The sequence below is a fragment of the Coffea eugenioides genome, chromosome 2 (assembly GCF_003713205.1).
Source record: "Coffea eugenioides isolate CCC68of chromosome 2, Ceug_1.0, whole genome shotgun sequence".
NCBI classification, from domain to species: Eukaryota; Viridiplantae; Streptophyta; class Magnoliopsida; order Gentianales; family Rubiaceae; genus Coffea; species Coffea eugenioides.
Genome location: NC_040036.1, coordinates 69080889 through 69094223, shown reverse-complemented (window position 1 = coordinate 69094223; position 13335 = coordinate 69080889). Strand labels below are relative to the sequence as shown.

Genomic DNA, 13335 nt, shown 5'->3' with positions numbered 1-13335 from the left:
TCAGAATAGAAGATATCCTCTTCGTGAACGAAAAGAACATGATAGACTTGGTTTTTCAAAAGCTTCCAATGTTTCTTATCCAATTTCTGATTTTATATCCTATCTCCGTTTGTCTAAGGCTAACTTGACATTTGCTCTTCAGTTGTCTTCTGTATATGTTCCTAGTCATTTTCAGGAAGCCCTTGATGATCCTAAGTGGAAAAATGCAATGGTAGAAGAAATGATGGCTCTCCAAAAGAATTCTACTTGGGAAATGGTTGAGTTACCAATGGGAAAGAAGACCGTAGGGTGTAAATGGGTATTCAATGTCAAACACAAGTCTGATGGGGCAGTTGAAAGATACAAAGCTAGACTGGTTGCAAAAGGCTACACTCAAACCTATGGTATTGACTATCAAGAGACATTTGCACCGGTTGCCAAAATGAACACTGTTCGAGTTATATTGTCACTTGCAGTTAATTTAGACTGGCCTCTACGACAATTTGATGTGAAGAATGCCTTTCTTTATGGTGAGTTGACTGAGGAAGTTTTCATGGATCCTCCTCAAGGGTTTACACTAGAAGAAGGAAAGGTATGCAGACTGAAAAAGGCATTGTATGGATTAAAACAATCACCAAGGGCATGGTTTGGAAGATTGAGTCATGCCATGGAGGAGTATGGATTCAAGCAAGCTTCAGCTGATCACACGCTGTTCTATAAACGTAACTACAATGATATTACCGTGCTTCTTGTCTATGTTGATGATATGATTGTAACAGGTAATAACAAAGAAGAAATAGAGAACCTTCGAAACTACTTGGCCAAAGAATTTGAGATTAAAGATTTGGGGACTCGTAAATATTTTCTTGGCATTGAAGTATCACGGTCTAAGCAAGGACTCTTCCTTTCCCAAAGGAAGTATACATTGGAACTCCTAGCTGAAACTGGTATGTCTGCGTGTGAGCCGATAGATACTCCGATTGAAGTGAATCATGGCCTAGCCTTCTTTTCTGATCAGATTCCAACAAACAAGGAAAGATATCAAAGGATTGTGGGTAGACTAATCTATTTAACTTATACCAGGCCAGATTTAGCATATGCAGTCAGTGTTATTAGCCAGTTTATGCACAATCCAAGTGATCAACACATGAATGCTGTTAATCGAATCTTGGCTTACTTGAAATCAGCTCCAGGAAAATGTGTCTTATTCTCCAAACACGAACATTTTGATGTTGTTGGATATACAGACTCTGATTTTACTGGTAGCAAGTTAGATAGAAAATCAACTTCTGGATATTTGGCTTTTGTTGGAGGCAACTTGGTGTCTTGGAAAAGTAAAAAATAGAACGTGGTTTCATTATCTAGTGCAGAGGCTGAATATCGAGCTATGCATCATGCTATCACAGAACTCTCTTGGCTGAAAATTCTCTTAAAGGAGATTGGGTTTGGTCCAAAAGGTCCTATGGTATTATTTTGTGATAATATGGCAGCCATTAAGATTGCAAATAATCCTGTTCAACATGATCGGACAAAGCATGTTGAAATTGATAGGAACTACATCAAAGATAATCTTGATTCCGGGACAATTGAAATTCCCTATACTAGAAGTTCAGATCAGTTGATATTATGACTCATGCTGTTACTAGTAACTTATTCAATGCATCTCTATCCAAGTTGGGCATTTGTGATATCTATGCCCCAACTTGAGGGGGAGAGTTGGTAGGAATTAGCTATGTAATTAGTCTAAGATAGCTGCTGTAATTAGTCTAAGAATACAGCTGTATATAGTCTGTAATTACAGACTATATACAGCTGTACATGGCTGACCATTTAACCTAGTTACTTGTATAAATAGATCAATGAAATATATGAAATATAGACATTGGGGTTTAATCAGAGCATTGGGGTTTGTGAGCTGATAATAGTCGTGAATTTGTGAATCGATCTCTTGCTGATTTTATGATACAACATGGCATTCTTCATCAAACCACTTGTGTTTACACACCCCAGCAGAACGGAAAAATCGTCACTTTCTTGAAGTAGCACGAGCCTTATGTTTTACTATGCATGTTCCAAAACATTTTTGGGCTGAACCTATTATGGCTGCTGTTTTTCTCATTAATCGAATGCCTGCTAAGGTTATTGATTTCCAAACCCCTTTGAGAATGTTATCTAAATTTCATTCTATTCCTTCTGCTCTTAATATTTGTCCAAAGATTTTTAGTTGTGTATGCTATGTTCATGTTCATTCTCATCATAGAGATAAACTTGATCCTCGTGCTATCAAATGTGTTTTCCTTGGCTATTCTAATTCACAAAAGGGATATAAATGTTTTCATCCTCCTACAAGAACCTACTATGTGTCTATGGATGTTCAATTTTGTGAAAATGAGTCTTATTTTTCTGGACATATGTCTGCGGTTTCTCTTCAGGGGGAGATTAGACATCAGGTTTGGTTGACATATTGTGATGTGATTAGTGTTTTAGAGAAGAAATTTCAGCAGTGTGGGCTATTGAAAGAATGGCTGGAATTTTCAGAAAAGAGGAGAGCAAGGAAAAACCCCAATGCTCTGATACCAAGTTATTAATTATGCTAAAAAGTCTATATTCCATATATTTCATTGATCTATTTATACAAGTAACTAGGTTAAATGGTCAGCCATGTACAGCTGTATATAGTCTGTAATTACAGACTATATATAGCTGTATTCTTAGACTAATTACAGCAGCTATCTTAGACTAATTACATAGCTGTATTCTTAGACTAATTACATAGCTAATTCCTACCAACTCTTAGTATAAGTATTAATTAAATCCATGACAGCAACTTTGAGCTATATTTGTAAAAGCCATACGTTGGATTTATAAGCAGTAGTGAAGCATAACCTTGATGGAACTATCAGAAACAGAAATTGCCTTGTAATTTGACTTCTTTAAGCACTGAAGATCAGTTGTGCAAGTTGTCTTCTAGAACAACATTTAGTATTCAAGAATTCTGTGTTGTAATTGGTAGCTACAACTGTGTATGGTCTGGACAATTTTTTATGCGGACAATACCTGCTTTCAGATAAAGTTTTCCTTTTTCTTTTATATTTTTCTATTCTAATTAGTACTTGGAGGAAAGTTATTTTTCTTTCCTAGCTACACTTTAATGGGGGCGGATTTCAATAGCTTTCCCTAGCTATTTAAAAAATGTTAGTTTTCTGTTTGTAGGTAAGAAAAGGAGAGAGGAGAGGATAGGCATTGAAGAAAAATTTTGGCATCCTCTCTTGTTTGAGGTTTAAAAGGCAAAAAGGACAATTCAAATGGCTAATAGTCTTTACATTCCACAAAGATGACAAATAATTGATAAAACTGAAAATTCGTGGACAAAAGAGTCAAAGTGTGTGCTTTTTCCCAAGAACCACAAAAAAGAATTTTTTCCCCTAAGAACCACAAACTTAAAAATACAAAAGTTTGTATGATGATGAATTTTAGGAATTTTTTTTAAGAGTTCTAGGACACTTGTCCTTATTCAAATAAAGGCTTTCAGTTGTTTCGAATTGTTTACTTTAGGCCATGCTATGGTTCCTTGTTACTTGTATTTTTTTTCCATTTTACACCTTGTGCAAAGAGATAGAAAAGGCGTATGAAGTATTAACTTCATTGTTGACATTTTAGCATCTTGTGCCAGTAAAAGATTCCTACCACCTTGTGGACTTTGGTTATTTTGTATTGTTTTGTTGTTTCCTGTTGGAGATGGGGTGTAAACGTTTTGTAGTCAGCAGACTCCATTGCAAAAATCTTTCCTTTCTTCTTGTTTCTGCAAATTGCCCATTAATGCTTTCTGTATGGTAGCCATTACTAGCAAGCTAATAGTATTATACTAGTGGAATCTTGAACATAAAAGAAATGACAAGTTCAACAGTTGATTTGCACTCTGATGGGTAAATTATCTTGTTCTCCAAGTACTTTTCTGATGATAATATCCTGTAAAAGGAGAATATAATCTCTTCCATGGCTGACTAGGGAATTTTTTTTTTTTGAATCATGAGTTGCACCATGCCAGCTGTGTTTTGACATATCCAACATCTTGTATTTGCTATCAGCTCTAATACTTGACAGGGTTATCTGAAATTTTCTACCTCAGTGTTTGACTTAAGACATCCATTTGATAATTATTGATTTACAAGTTACAACTTAGCATTCTTATTTGGACTGGACTGGCAGGGAAAGCTCCATCATATATACCAGCTGAAATGATAAAAGCTTCTCACTTCTGCAAATATACTTGATGGCATTCGTCTATTATTATATATTTAGACATTTGCCTGTTGCGCTTATCTTGATAAGTTTATGGCCTTGAATCTGTTTTTAAGCTCTTCACTTGTGTACTGTTGGGAAACTAGTTTAACTTGTAGTGTAAGCAATTTAACCTGTGCTTTTGAGCTCTTTATTCACCTAATATTGCTTCTTCCTTCTGGCTGTTAGCATTGTTTCCTACAGCATAGCATTGAAACTGAGGTATAGATAGTTATTGGATAATGGCTGACCCAATCATCCACTATTAATTTATTTTGTTAAAGGCTTTGATGTACAATTGTACAATGTTGTTGTTCTCATATGAGAGTTTGTGTACATGATTAAAATATTTATGGCACTTTAAATGTGGTATGAATATGCACTAATTATATCGTGGGCTTTTTAATAAGTCAGGTTTTGAAAAAAAATAAGTAAAAAAATTTACTACTTAGGTATTTTTTTTTCAATGGAATTCCACATCTTTAAAGGGAAAGAAGAAAGGCAAGCACTTGAACTGAATTAGCAACATTAGGTATTTACTATCCAATCTCATAGCCAATAAGGTGAAAGGAATTTAATAAACTCAGCAACATCTAGTTTAAGCTCTGTGATTGTTTTAGGTCCATCCTGCTAGTAGTTTGACTGACTCCCCATTCTCCTACTAGATAATTTTCAAGTGGTGTATGTCTTTTTCGCAAGACCTGTGCTGCCTTTTGTGTGCAACCATTTGCAATCTGTATATTTTACCTTTTAACGCTTACTATGAATGTAAATAGAAGACATTCCAGAAGTTTGTACTGTTTTAACTTCTAAGATCCAGTTACTTGAGAATATGGAGTTTTAGATTGGTACTGATTATGGGAGCAAATACTTTAGAAAGGTTATTGATTTGTTGAGAGGAGGAGATTTATGGACCCATCAAGCAGAACTGACTTGCAGAATGCATGAGCCTGGTAACAAATTTGACTTGCACAACTTTTAACTTGAAGAACTCAAGAAATAACTGCTGAAACTGAGACAGGGCCAATATCATTTTATATGCTCCTTCATATCATCACGAGAGAAGTGAAAACCCAACATTTCACAACTTAATTTACTTTTCTTTACACCTAAATTTGCAGCCAAAAATTGTATTTAAAGAACTAGTAATATTTTTGGACGAGTTGCACATGTATCGAGTGTGTCTCGATAGCTAGTCTATATATAAAGTGTGAGTAGGGTTTGGTGTTAAAAGAATATGTCATTTTTTGAATTGCCAATTTTACCCATATCAAGGGCAAAATGGTCACAATATAGTTACAATTAAAAACATAAAACCACGTTGTCCTCTTTTTCCACTCAATTTGTGTTCAGTAATCTTTCAAGTTATAGGAATAATATCAGAAATTACTGTTTTCATCTCTCTACTACTATCTTTCATATCTGCCATTATAATTCACACAAGAAAGAATTAAAAGTGATTCAATAGGGTGACGTCAAAAAGCTAATTGATAACAAAGCCTAAAATTCTGATACCATGAAAACTAAGAAGAAAGGGAGAGAAAATATTCTTCTTCATATTCCTTTGGACTACACAGTGTACAAATATATACACAAGTATAACCTAATTTAGATCCTAAAATCATACTAATCTAAATCAATTTATTACCTAATTAATATCTGATACTATAATCAAAGCAAATCTAATCTAATCTTTACTAATATCTACAATATCAAATCTTTCTATAATATCATATCACATATCTTCAACACTTACATTCTCCTCTTTCGCAATTGTGAGAGTTCCAAGAGTCCCAAGGAGGTGAGATTCTTCTTTAAATTTGGCACGTACCGAACATCCTTCAATATTCTAGTGGATCCATCATGATTACGCAGCTTGATTGAACATATCCCACCTGTTTTACATGGATTGTCATTTTCCATGTACACAACTCCACCATCAAGTTCTTCAAATTCAAAGAATCACTCCCGCATGGGAGACATATTGTGGTATCAGAGCCGAAGGTTCGTCCTTTGGTTTGTTTGTAGTTTGTTATATTGAATACTATCATTTGAGTCTGTAATGGCATCTGACAATTTCACGTCAAGAATTACATCCGAGGCATCGGTTTCCTCGTCTACATGGCCGAGGACTCCAATGTCAAGTTCGAAACTAGCGGTGGAGATATTTGACGGTACTGGCCATTTCGGCATGTGACAAGGGGAAGTCTTAGACTCCCTTTTCCAACAGGGTCTTGACATTGCCATTGAAGAAAAGAAATCAGATGACATAGAAGAGAAGGAGTGGAGTAATATAAATTGGTTCGCATGCGGAACTATTCGATCGTATTTGTCCAGAGAGCAAAAATAGGCTTTCAAGAACGAGACTTCTGCATGGAAATTGTGGAGGGCATTGGAGGAGAAATTTCTGAAGAAGAGTGGTCCGAATAAACTCCTAATGAAGAAAAGATTGTTCCGATTTGATTACCAACCAGGTACTACTATGAATGAACACATCACTGTTTAATCAGTTAGTAGCAGACCTGTTAAATTTAGATGTAAAATTTGAAAATGAAGATTTGGCTTTGATGTTGTTATCATCCCTTCCTGATGAATTTGAACATTTGGAAACTACGTTACTTCATGGAAAGGAGAATGTGTCTTTAGATGCTGTATGTTCTGTTTTGTATAGTCATGAATTGAGAAAGCAGGATAAAATAAAAAAGAAAATAGCTACAGCGTGATGCATTTAGCCACCATTCATTCCACATCTCGCTTCATCCTTAGCCAATGGAAGTGCTCTTGAAGGTAGCTAAGGTTTTAGCCACGCCAAAGTGTCCCATCAAGCCACCTCCGTGTGCTTCCTTAACAAGTAAAGAGTGAATAGAGCAGTTAGGTATACACAGTTGATTGAAGTAGAAAAGAAATCCATCAAGGATGTAGAATTTACCTTGAGTTGTTGAACCACAAGAGTCATAAATACCTGAGAAATCTGGGTCATTGGTGTATAACTCTTTAACTAATTCAAATCCTAACAACCTTGCATCAAGTTGAGTGAGCAAAGAGTACCGGCGTGATAATGCATCAGCAACAACATTAGTTTTCGCCACTTTGTACTTAATCACATAAGGGAAGATTTCAATAAATGCAATCCACCTAACATGACGCTTATTCAACTTGTGTTGTGACTTAATGTGTTTAAGCGACTCATGGTCAGTGTGTATGACAAATTCCCTTGGTCTCAAGTAATGTTACCAAGTTTCTAAAGCACGGATTAAGAAGTACAACTCCTTATCATAAGTGAAATAGTTCAAAACTGTCCCATTGAGTTTTTCACTAAAGTATGCAATTGGTTTGCCCTATTGCATTAGAACAGCTCCAATACCCACCCCAAATGCATCACACTCTATTTTAAACATTTTGTCAAAGCATGGCAATGCAAGTAGTGGTGCGTGTGTGAGTTGATGTTTAAGTATTTGAAAAGCACGTTCTTGAGCATCACCCCACACAAATGGCTCATTTTTCTTAATTACAGCAATTACAGGTGCAGCAATAGTAGTAAAATCTTTAACAAATTGTCTATAAAAACTAGCAAGACCATGGAAGCTGCATACCCCACCCACCGTGCTTGGAGTAGGTCATTCTCGAATTGCTTTAACCTTCTCCTTATCCACTTTGATTCCCTGTTTACTCACAACAAAGTCTAAGAAGACAAGTTGATCAGTACAAAAAAGCATTTCTTAAGGTTAGCATAGAGTTTTTCCCTTCGAAATACATCAAGAACAAGTTTCACATGTTCATCTAGGCTCCTACTATAAATCGGGATATCGTCAAAATACACAACTACAAATTTTTCAAGGAATGGAGAAGTACATGGTTCATCAATCTCATGAACGTACTAGGTGCATTAGTTAGTCCAAATGGCATAACTAACCACTCGTATAAGTCATGTTTGGTTTTAAAGGCCGTTTTCCATTCATCCCCCTCTTTCATCCTAATTTGATGATAACTGCTTTTTAGATCAATTTTAGTGCAAATCACAGCACCATATAGCTCATCTAACATATCATCAAGTCTAGGAATAGGGTGACGATATTTTACCGTTATTGCATTAACGGCCCTACAGTCAGTGCACATTAGCCAACTTCCATCCTTTTTAGGCACCAAGATGACGGGAATCGCACATGGGCTCAAACTTTCTCATGCCCATCCCTTTGTTAGAAACTCTTCGATTTGGCGTTGGAGTTCCTTTGTCTTATCTGGTCCCATTTTGTAGGCTGGTCTGTTAGGAAGTAGGGCACTTGGAACCAAGTCAATTTGATGCTCAATTTTCCTTATTGGTGGTAGTCCATTTGGAATCTCATCGGGGAAGACATCCTCATAATCCTGCAAAAGAGAGGCAATACTAGATGGTAGAGTGTTAATAAGATCACTTGTAACAACCAACACCTCTTTGCACAAAAGTACAAAGATGGGTGTATTAACACTCAAAATTTTTCTTACTACATTGGTTTTTATCAATAGATTTTGCCTTTTCTCTCTCTTTTCAATTTTGGCCGGCTCACCATATGTCTTTTTCCTCTCAATTTTCTCGGCCTTATCATTTTCTGTTGAGCTCTCAGCTTTTTCTATTTTTTTCTTCTCATTCTCAAGCTCACTCTCCTTGATCAGGCTTTCTTGATTTTCACGAACTTGGATAGGAATGAGTGGCACAAGCACAATTCTCTTCTCGCCTTGCTTGAAGGAGTATTTATTGGTAATGCCATCGAATGTAATTCCCTTGTCAAATTGCCATGATCTCCCCAATAATATGTGACATGCTTGCATAGGGACCACGTCGCATAACACCACGTCTTCATACTTTCCAATTCAGAAAGATACTTGGACTTGCTTGGTCACACGAACATCCCCGCTATCGTTCAACCATTGCAAACGATAAGGTGTTGGATGTCGTAGAGTGGGTAGTGCTAGTTTTTTCACCATCAAGGCGCTAGCGACGTTAGCACAACTACCTCCATCTATGATCAAACTATATACATTGCCTTTGATATAGCAACGGGTGTAGAAAATATTCTCCCCTTGTGCATGGTCGGCGGCTTTCACTTGAGTTGCTAAGGCTCGCCTGACAACGAGTCCAACTCGTTCATCGACGGGCAATGCTTCCTCTTCTTCCTCAAGGGATGGCAACTCCTCCTTCTCATCTTCATCATCGATGAGAAACTCACCATTGAGTAAGATGATCATAGTGCATTGGTTCGGGCATTGGCTAGCAATATGCCCTCGGCCTTGGCATTTGAACCATTTAGTATCTCGATTTCGCTCCATGCTCGACTCAATGGCAGTCTTTGGTATTGTCTTAGACTCCTACTTAGTCATATCCGGCCTCGGTCTTGAAGGGGTGGAATTACTCGACCCTTTATCCTCTTTCTTTGGTGGTGTAGTTCGGGGATAAGAGGGTAAAAAGTTGGAGTAACTCCGAGTCGAACCCCTCCTCTTAATCCTCCTTTCAATCTTGATGGCCTTCTCCACCAAGTCCCCAAGTTCCACATAGTGGTGTAACTCCACTTGATCAGTGATTTCGGGCCTTAATCCGTTCAAAAAGCGTGCCATTGTTGCTTCTCGATCCTCCATGATGTCTGCCCGTAGCATGAGTATTTCCATTTCCTTGTGATAGTCCTCGACACTTCGTACTCCTTGGTTGAGGGTTTGAAGCTTTTGATACAAGTCACGGTAGTAGTGATTTGGTACCAAACGCTTCCTCATTAGTCGTCTTAGCTCCGTCCAAGTTTGTATGGTAAGTTCACGACTCCTCCTTCGACTAGTAGAGAGTTGATCCTACCACACAACGGCGTAGTCGGTGAATTCGGCCACGGCCAACTTGACCTTTTGCTCTTCCGAGTAACTATTGCAGTCGAAGACAAGTTCAATCCGCTTCTCCCACTCTAAGTAGGCATTGGGGTCTGATCGTCCTTAGTGGTCATTTGAAAGTCTAGCATCACGCTTGGACCTACTTTGCTTGTGCTCATAGTTGTTGTCTGAGTTAGAGTCGCTAGACTCATGTGCATAAGCCTTTCCACGGCTGCCTTTGGAGCTTCCATGAGACAACTCTAAGCTGTCAATGCGTTGGTGTATCAGTTCAAGTTTTTGGTCCATCATGCGTTCCAATTCGCCTTTGATTGCTTCTGTGAAAAGTTTAAGATCAAAAGCTTGGGAATTTGCTCCCCCCTCGTTAGCTATGGTGAAGTATAGGGTAAAAAAGAATAATAATGGAAAGAAGCAAAGTTTATCTCGCACACTTCCTCACGTGTTTACTCTCGCTCTCGTGTTTGAACACTCTAATGAACTCACCAAGGTGTTTTCAAGGCTCCTCGGTCAACTCCTCGAAGAAGTTAGAACTCCTTTTAGTGTGGATCGACTTACCAACCAGGGTCACAAGATTATAATAAAAGATGAAGGGACTGACCACGACTCAATGAATGACTCAAAGTTTGAATTTTAAGGATCCTAGACAAAACTCTACCCAAAACTGAAATTTTGAGCTGCTGGTTGGTGCATTTCTGGTCAGTGTTTTGGTAGGTAAATGGACACTTAGAAGATTCAGAATGACACTTAAAACTGACCTAATGATGCACGAAAATTTCCAGAATTAATGATTGGACAGAAATTCCCTAACGGTTGCAAAGATGGAATCCGAATGGAAAACGAATTTGTGTTGCGATGGGACTGTTTTAGAAACCTAAGGCTGACTTTTCTTCCTTAATCCTTTGGAACAAGGATTAGTCTTCCTATTTGCTGGTTCCCACGAATTCTAAGGTCAAGATCAAGATTGGAACTGATTTGGTTATTTTTGGAAACTAGAATTTGACTTGAACGGGTTGGAAAATTTGACTTTGAATGGGTTGGAAAATTTGACTTGAATAAGCTGAAAAAAAAAATTGACTTGACTTGGGGCCTCTTAGACATCAATATTCGATGGTTAGCTTTTAGGGGGGCATTTATCACAATCAATGGTCAAATTTGAAACCTTTCAAGAGTCAAATTTCGTGGCTTAGGAAGGTTGGTTTTCAAGAGTCAAATTTCATGGCTTAATGTTCTTCTTATCAATGGTCAATTCTGGAGGCTTTCAAGAATCCCAACTAATGTTTCAAGAACTTCAAGATTGTGATTTTAAACAATAAAAAACTTCAAGAAATCCAAGTTTTGATCAAAACAGATTTTGGTTGGCTTCAAGAATCCCAACTAAAGTTCCAAAAACTTCAAGATTGTGGTTTTAAACAATCGAGAACTTCAAGAAACCCAAGTTTTGATCAAGACAGATTTTCAAGAATTTCATAACGTCAGCCGGCTATATTTTTTTTGTATTTTAAACAACAAGAACACAAAAAAAAAGGCTGGACCAAACAAGGCTAACCACAGCAATTAACAACAACTAGACGCAAGTTTATGATGCGACAAATCTGGAAAAATAATGCAAGAACACGATGCAACAAATCTGGAAATTACGGATAGCAAACTTAGAACACAAAAACAGAATTTTGGACAACTTGACTCGAAAAGGAAATAAATAAAGGGATATAACGTGATACCTCTTAACTAACTCTGATTACCAACTGATACGAACGTTGCCAACCTTGTGACGAAACCCGTAAAAGATTAGCTTCAGGATCGACAAGAGGATACCAAATTTGGAGCGGATGACCTCAACCCGTTAATTACGTGGTTAACGAACCTTGGTATAATGGTAGAGGACGCCACAACCTAGTGCGATTCTAGATTGATAAGTCACGAACACCTAGAGAAATTCTAAGGTATTCAAGAAGCCTTAGAGAAACCAAAAAAACTCTCAAAATCTAATTTATTGATTGCATGCCTAAAATCGTTGGAAGTGTGGGCTATTTATAGCCTTACATAGAGATGAAAAACTAAATAATGTGGAACTAGTCTAGAATTGTGGATTTGACTAAAACTAAGAATTGTAGGCTTGACTATTTCCATAAGACTAAGAATTGTGGGTTTGACCGAACCTTATGAGGTCATCCCTTAGATAAATAAAGCAAGGTTATGGACCATTAAGCCCTTATTACAATGACTTAATTAAAACAGCAAATGTGACTAGAGAAAGGTCACGCATGGTTCTCTTTGACATGCACTACATGGATGACCTTTATTCCCACTCAAAAATACAACTAGTGATTAAATCGATTCAATAATTCCCAAGAAAGATCGTCGAAACAATCTCCTTAGACAGAATTACCATTCCAAGTAAATTCCCAGAACAGGCTGGAGGGGTCACAAGCGATCCCACTTAAAACCCAGTCTCCTAGACAGAATTTACGTGCACGGTATATTATCACAACTAGACCCGTGTATACATAAATATTACGTACACACGAATAAGAAAATACACCCAAATGAATTGTATAAAACACTACAAATAAACCCAACAAATATATTGAATACTATACTTCAATAGAAAAGAATTACAAAATAAGTGCGGAATAAATAAAAGAGATAAGGAAAGAACGCACCTGAAAAATTGATAACGGAGTTCGACAAATTTTGCTTAATCTCCGAGCACCAATCAAGCAGCCTGCTCCTATAATTTAGAAGAAAGAATTTCAAAAGAATTACAATATCCTTTTTGGTGTAATTCTTTTATTTTTGGTACATTTGAATTGAGAAGAGATGAAGTTATTTATAACTTCTCAAAACCTCTCCTATCTCATAATCCTACCGATGTGGGATTAGAATTGTGCCAAAAAAATTCCACAACTTTGGCTTGGAAAAGTCATCAATTGAGGCTTTGAATTCAACAAATTTTCACATTGGCATAATTTCTAATCCCACCCAAAAATACAAATCTTCTCACCCAAAAAATCAAACGGTCCTTGTGGTGCTTCCAAAATTTGCGCCTTTAGGCTCCAACTCAAATGTGCAGGATATTGATCAAGTGTAAACAATGTTCAAATTTGGACCTTGTAACCACCTTGGTCAGCATATCTGTAAGATTCTCCGTAGTCCGAATTTGCTGGAGAAAAATCTCCTCTTCTTCGAGAATTTCCTGCACAAAGTGATAGCGATTAACAATGTGCTTCG

At 37.2% G+C, this 13335-nt stretch overlaps 1 protein-coding gene across 1 annotated transcript; it reads right to left on the bottom strand.

Moving 5' to 3' along the window:
- Positions 1 to 8439: 8439 nt before the first annotated feature.
- Positions 8440 to 9066, bottom strand: LOC113760107. Its single transcript, XM_027302678.1, has 2 exons — positions 8805 to 9066; positions 8440 to 8690 (listed from the first exon to the last, which is right to left on the bottom strand). The coding sequence occupies exons 1-2, from the start codon at positions 9064 to 9066 to the stop codon at positions 8440 to 8442; spliced, it is 513 nt and encodes a 170-aa protein (XP_027158479.1).
- Positions 9067 to 13335: the final 4269 nt, after the last annotated feature.

Coding starts and splice junctions, on each gene's coding strand:
- LOC113760107 (XM_027302678.1), bottom strand. CDS start 9,066: ATGCAAGCATGTCACATATTATTGGGGAGATCATGGCAATTTGACAAG. Junction 8,691..8,804: donor TGAGAGGAAAAAGACATATG/GTGAGCCGGCCA, acceptor TTTTGTGCAAAG/AGGTGTTGGTTGTTACAAGT.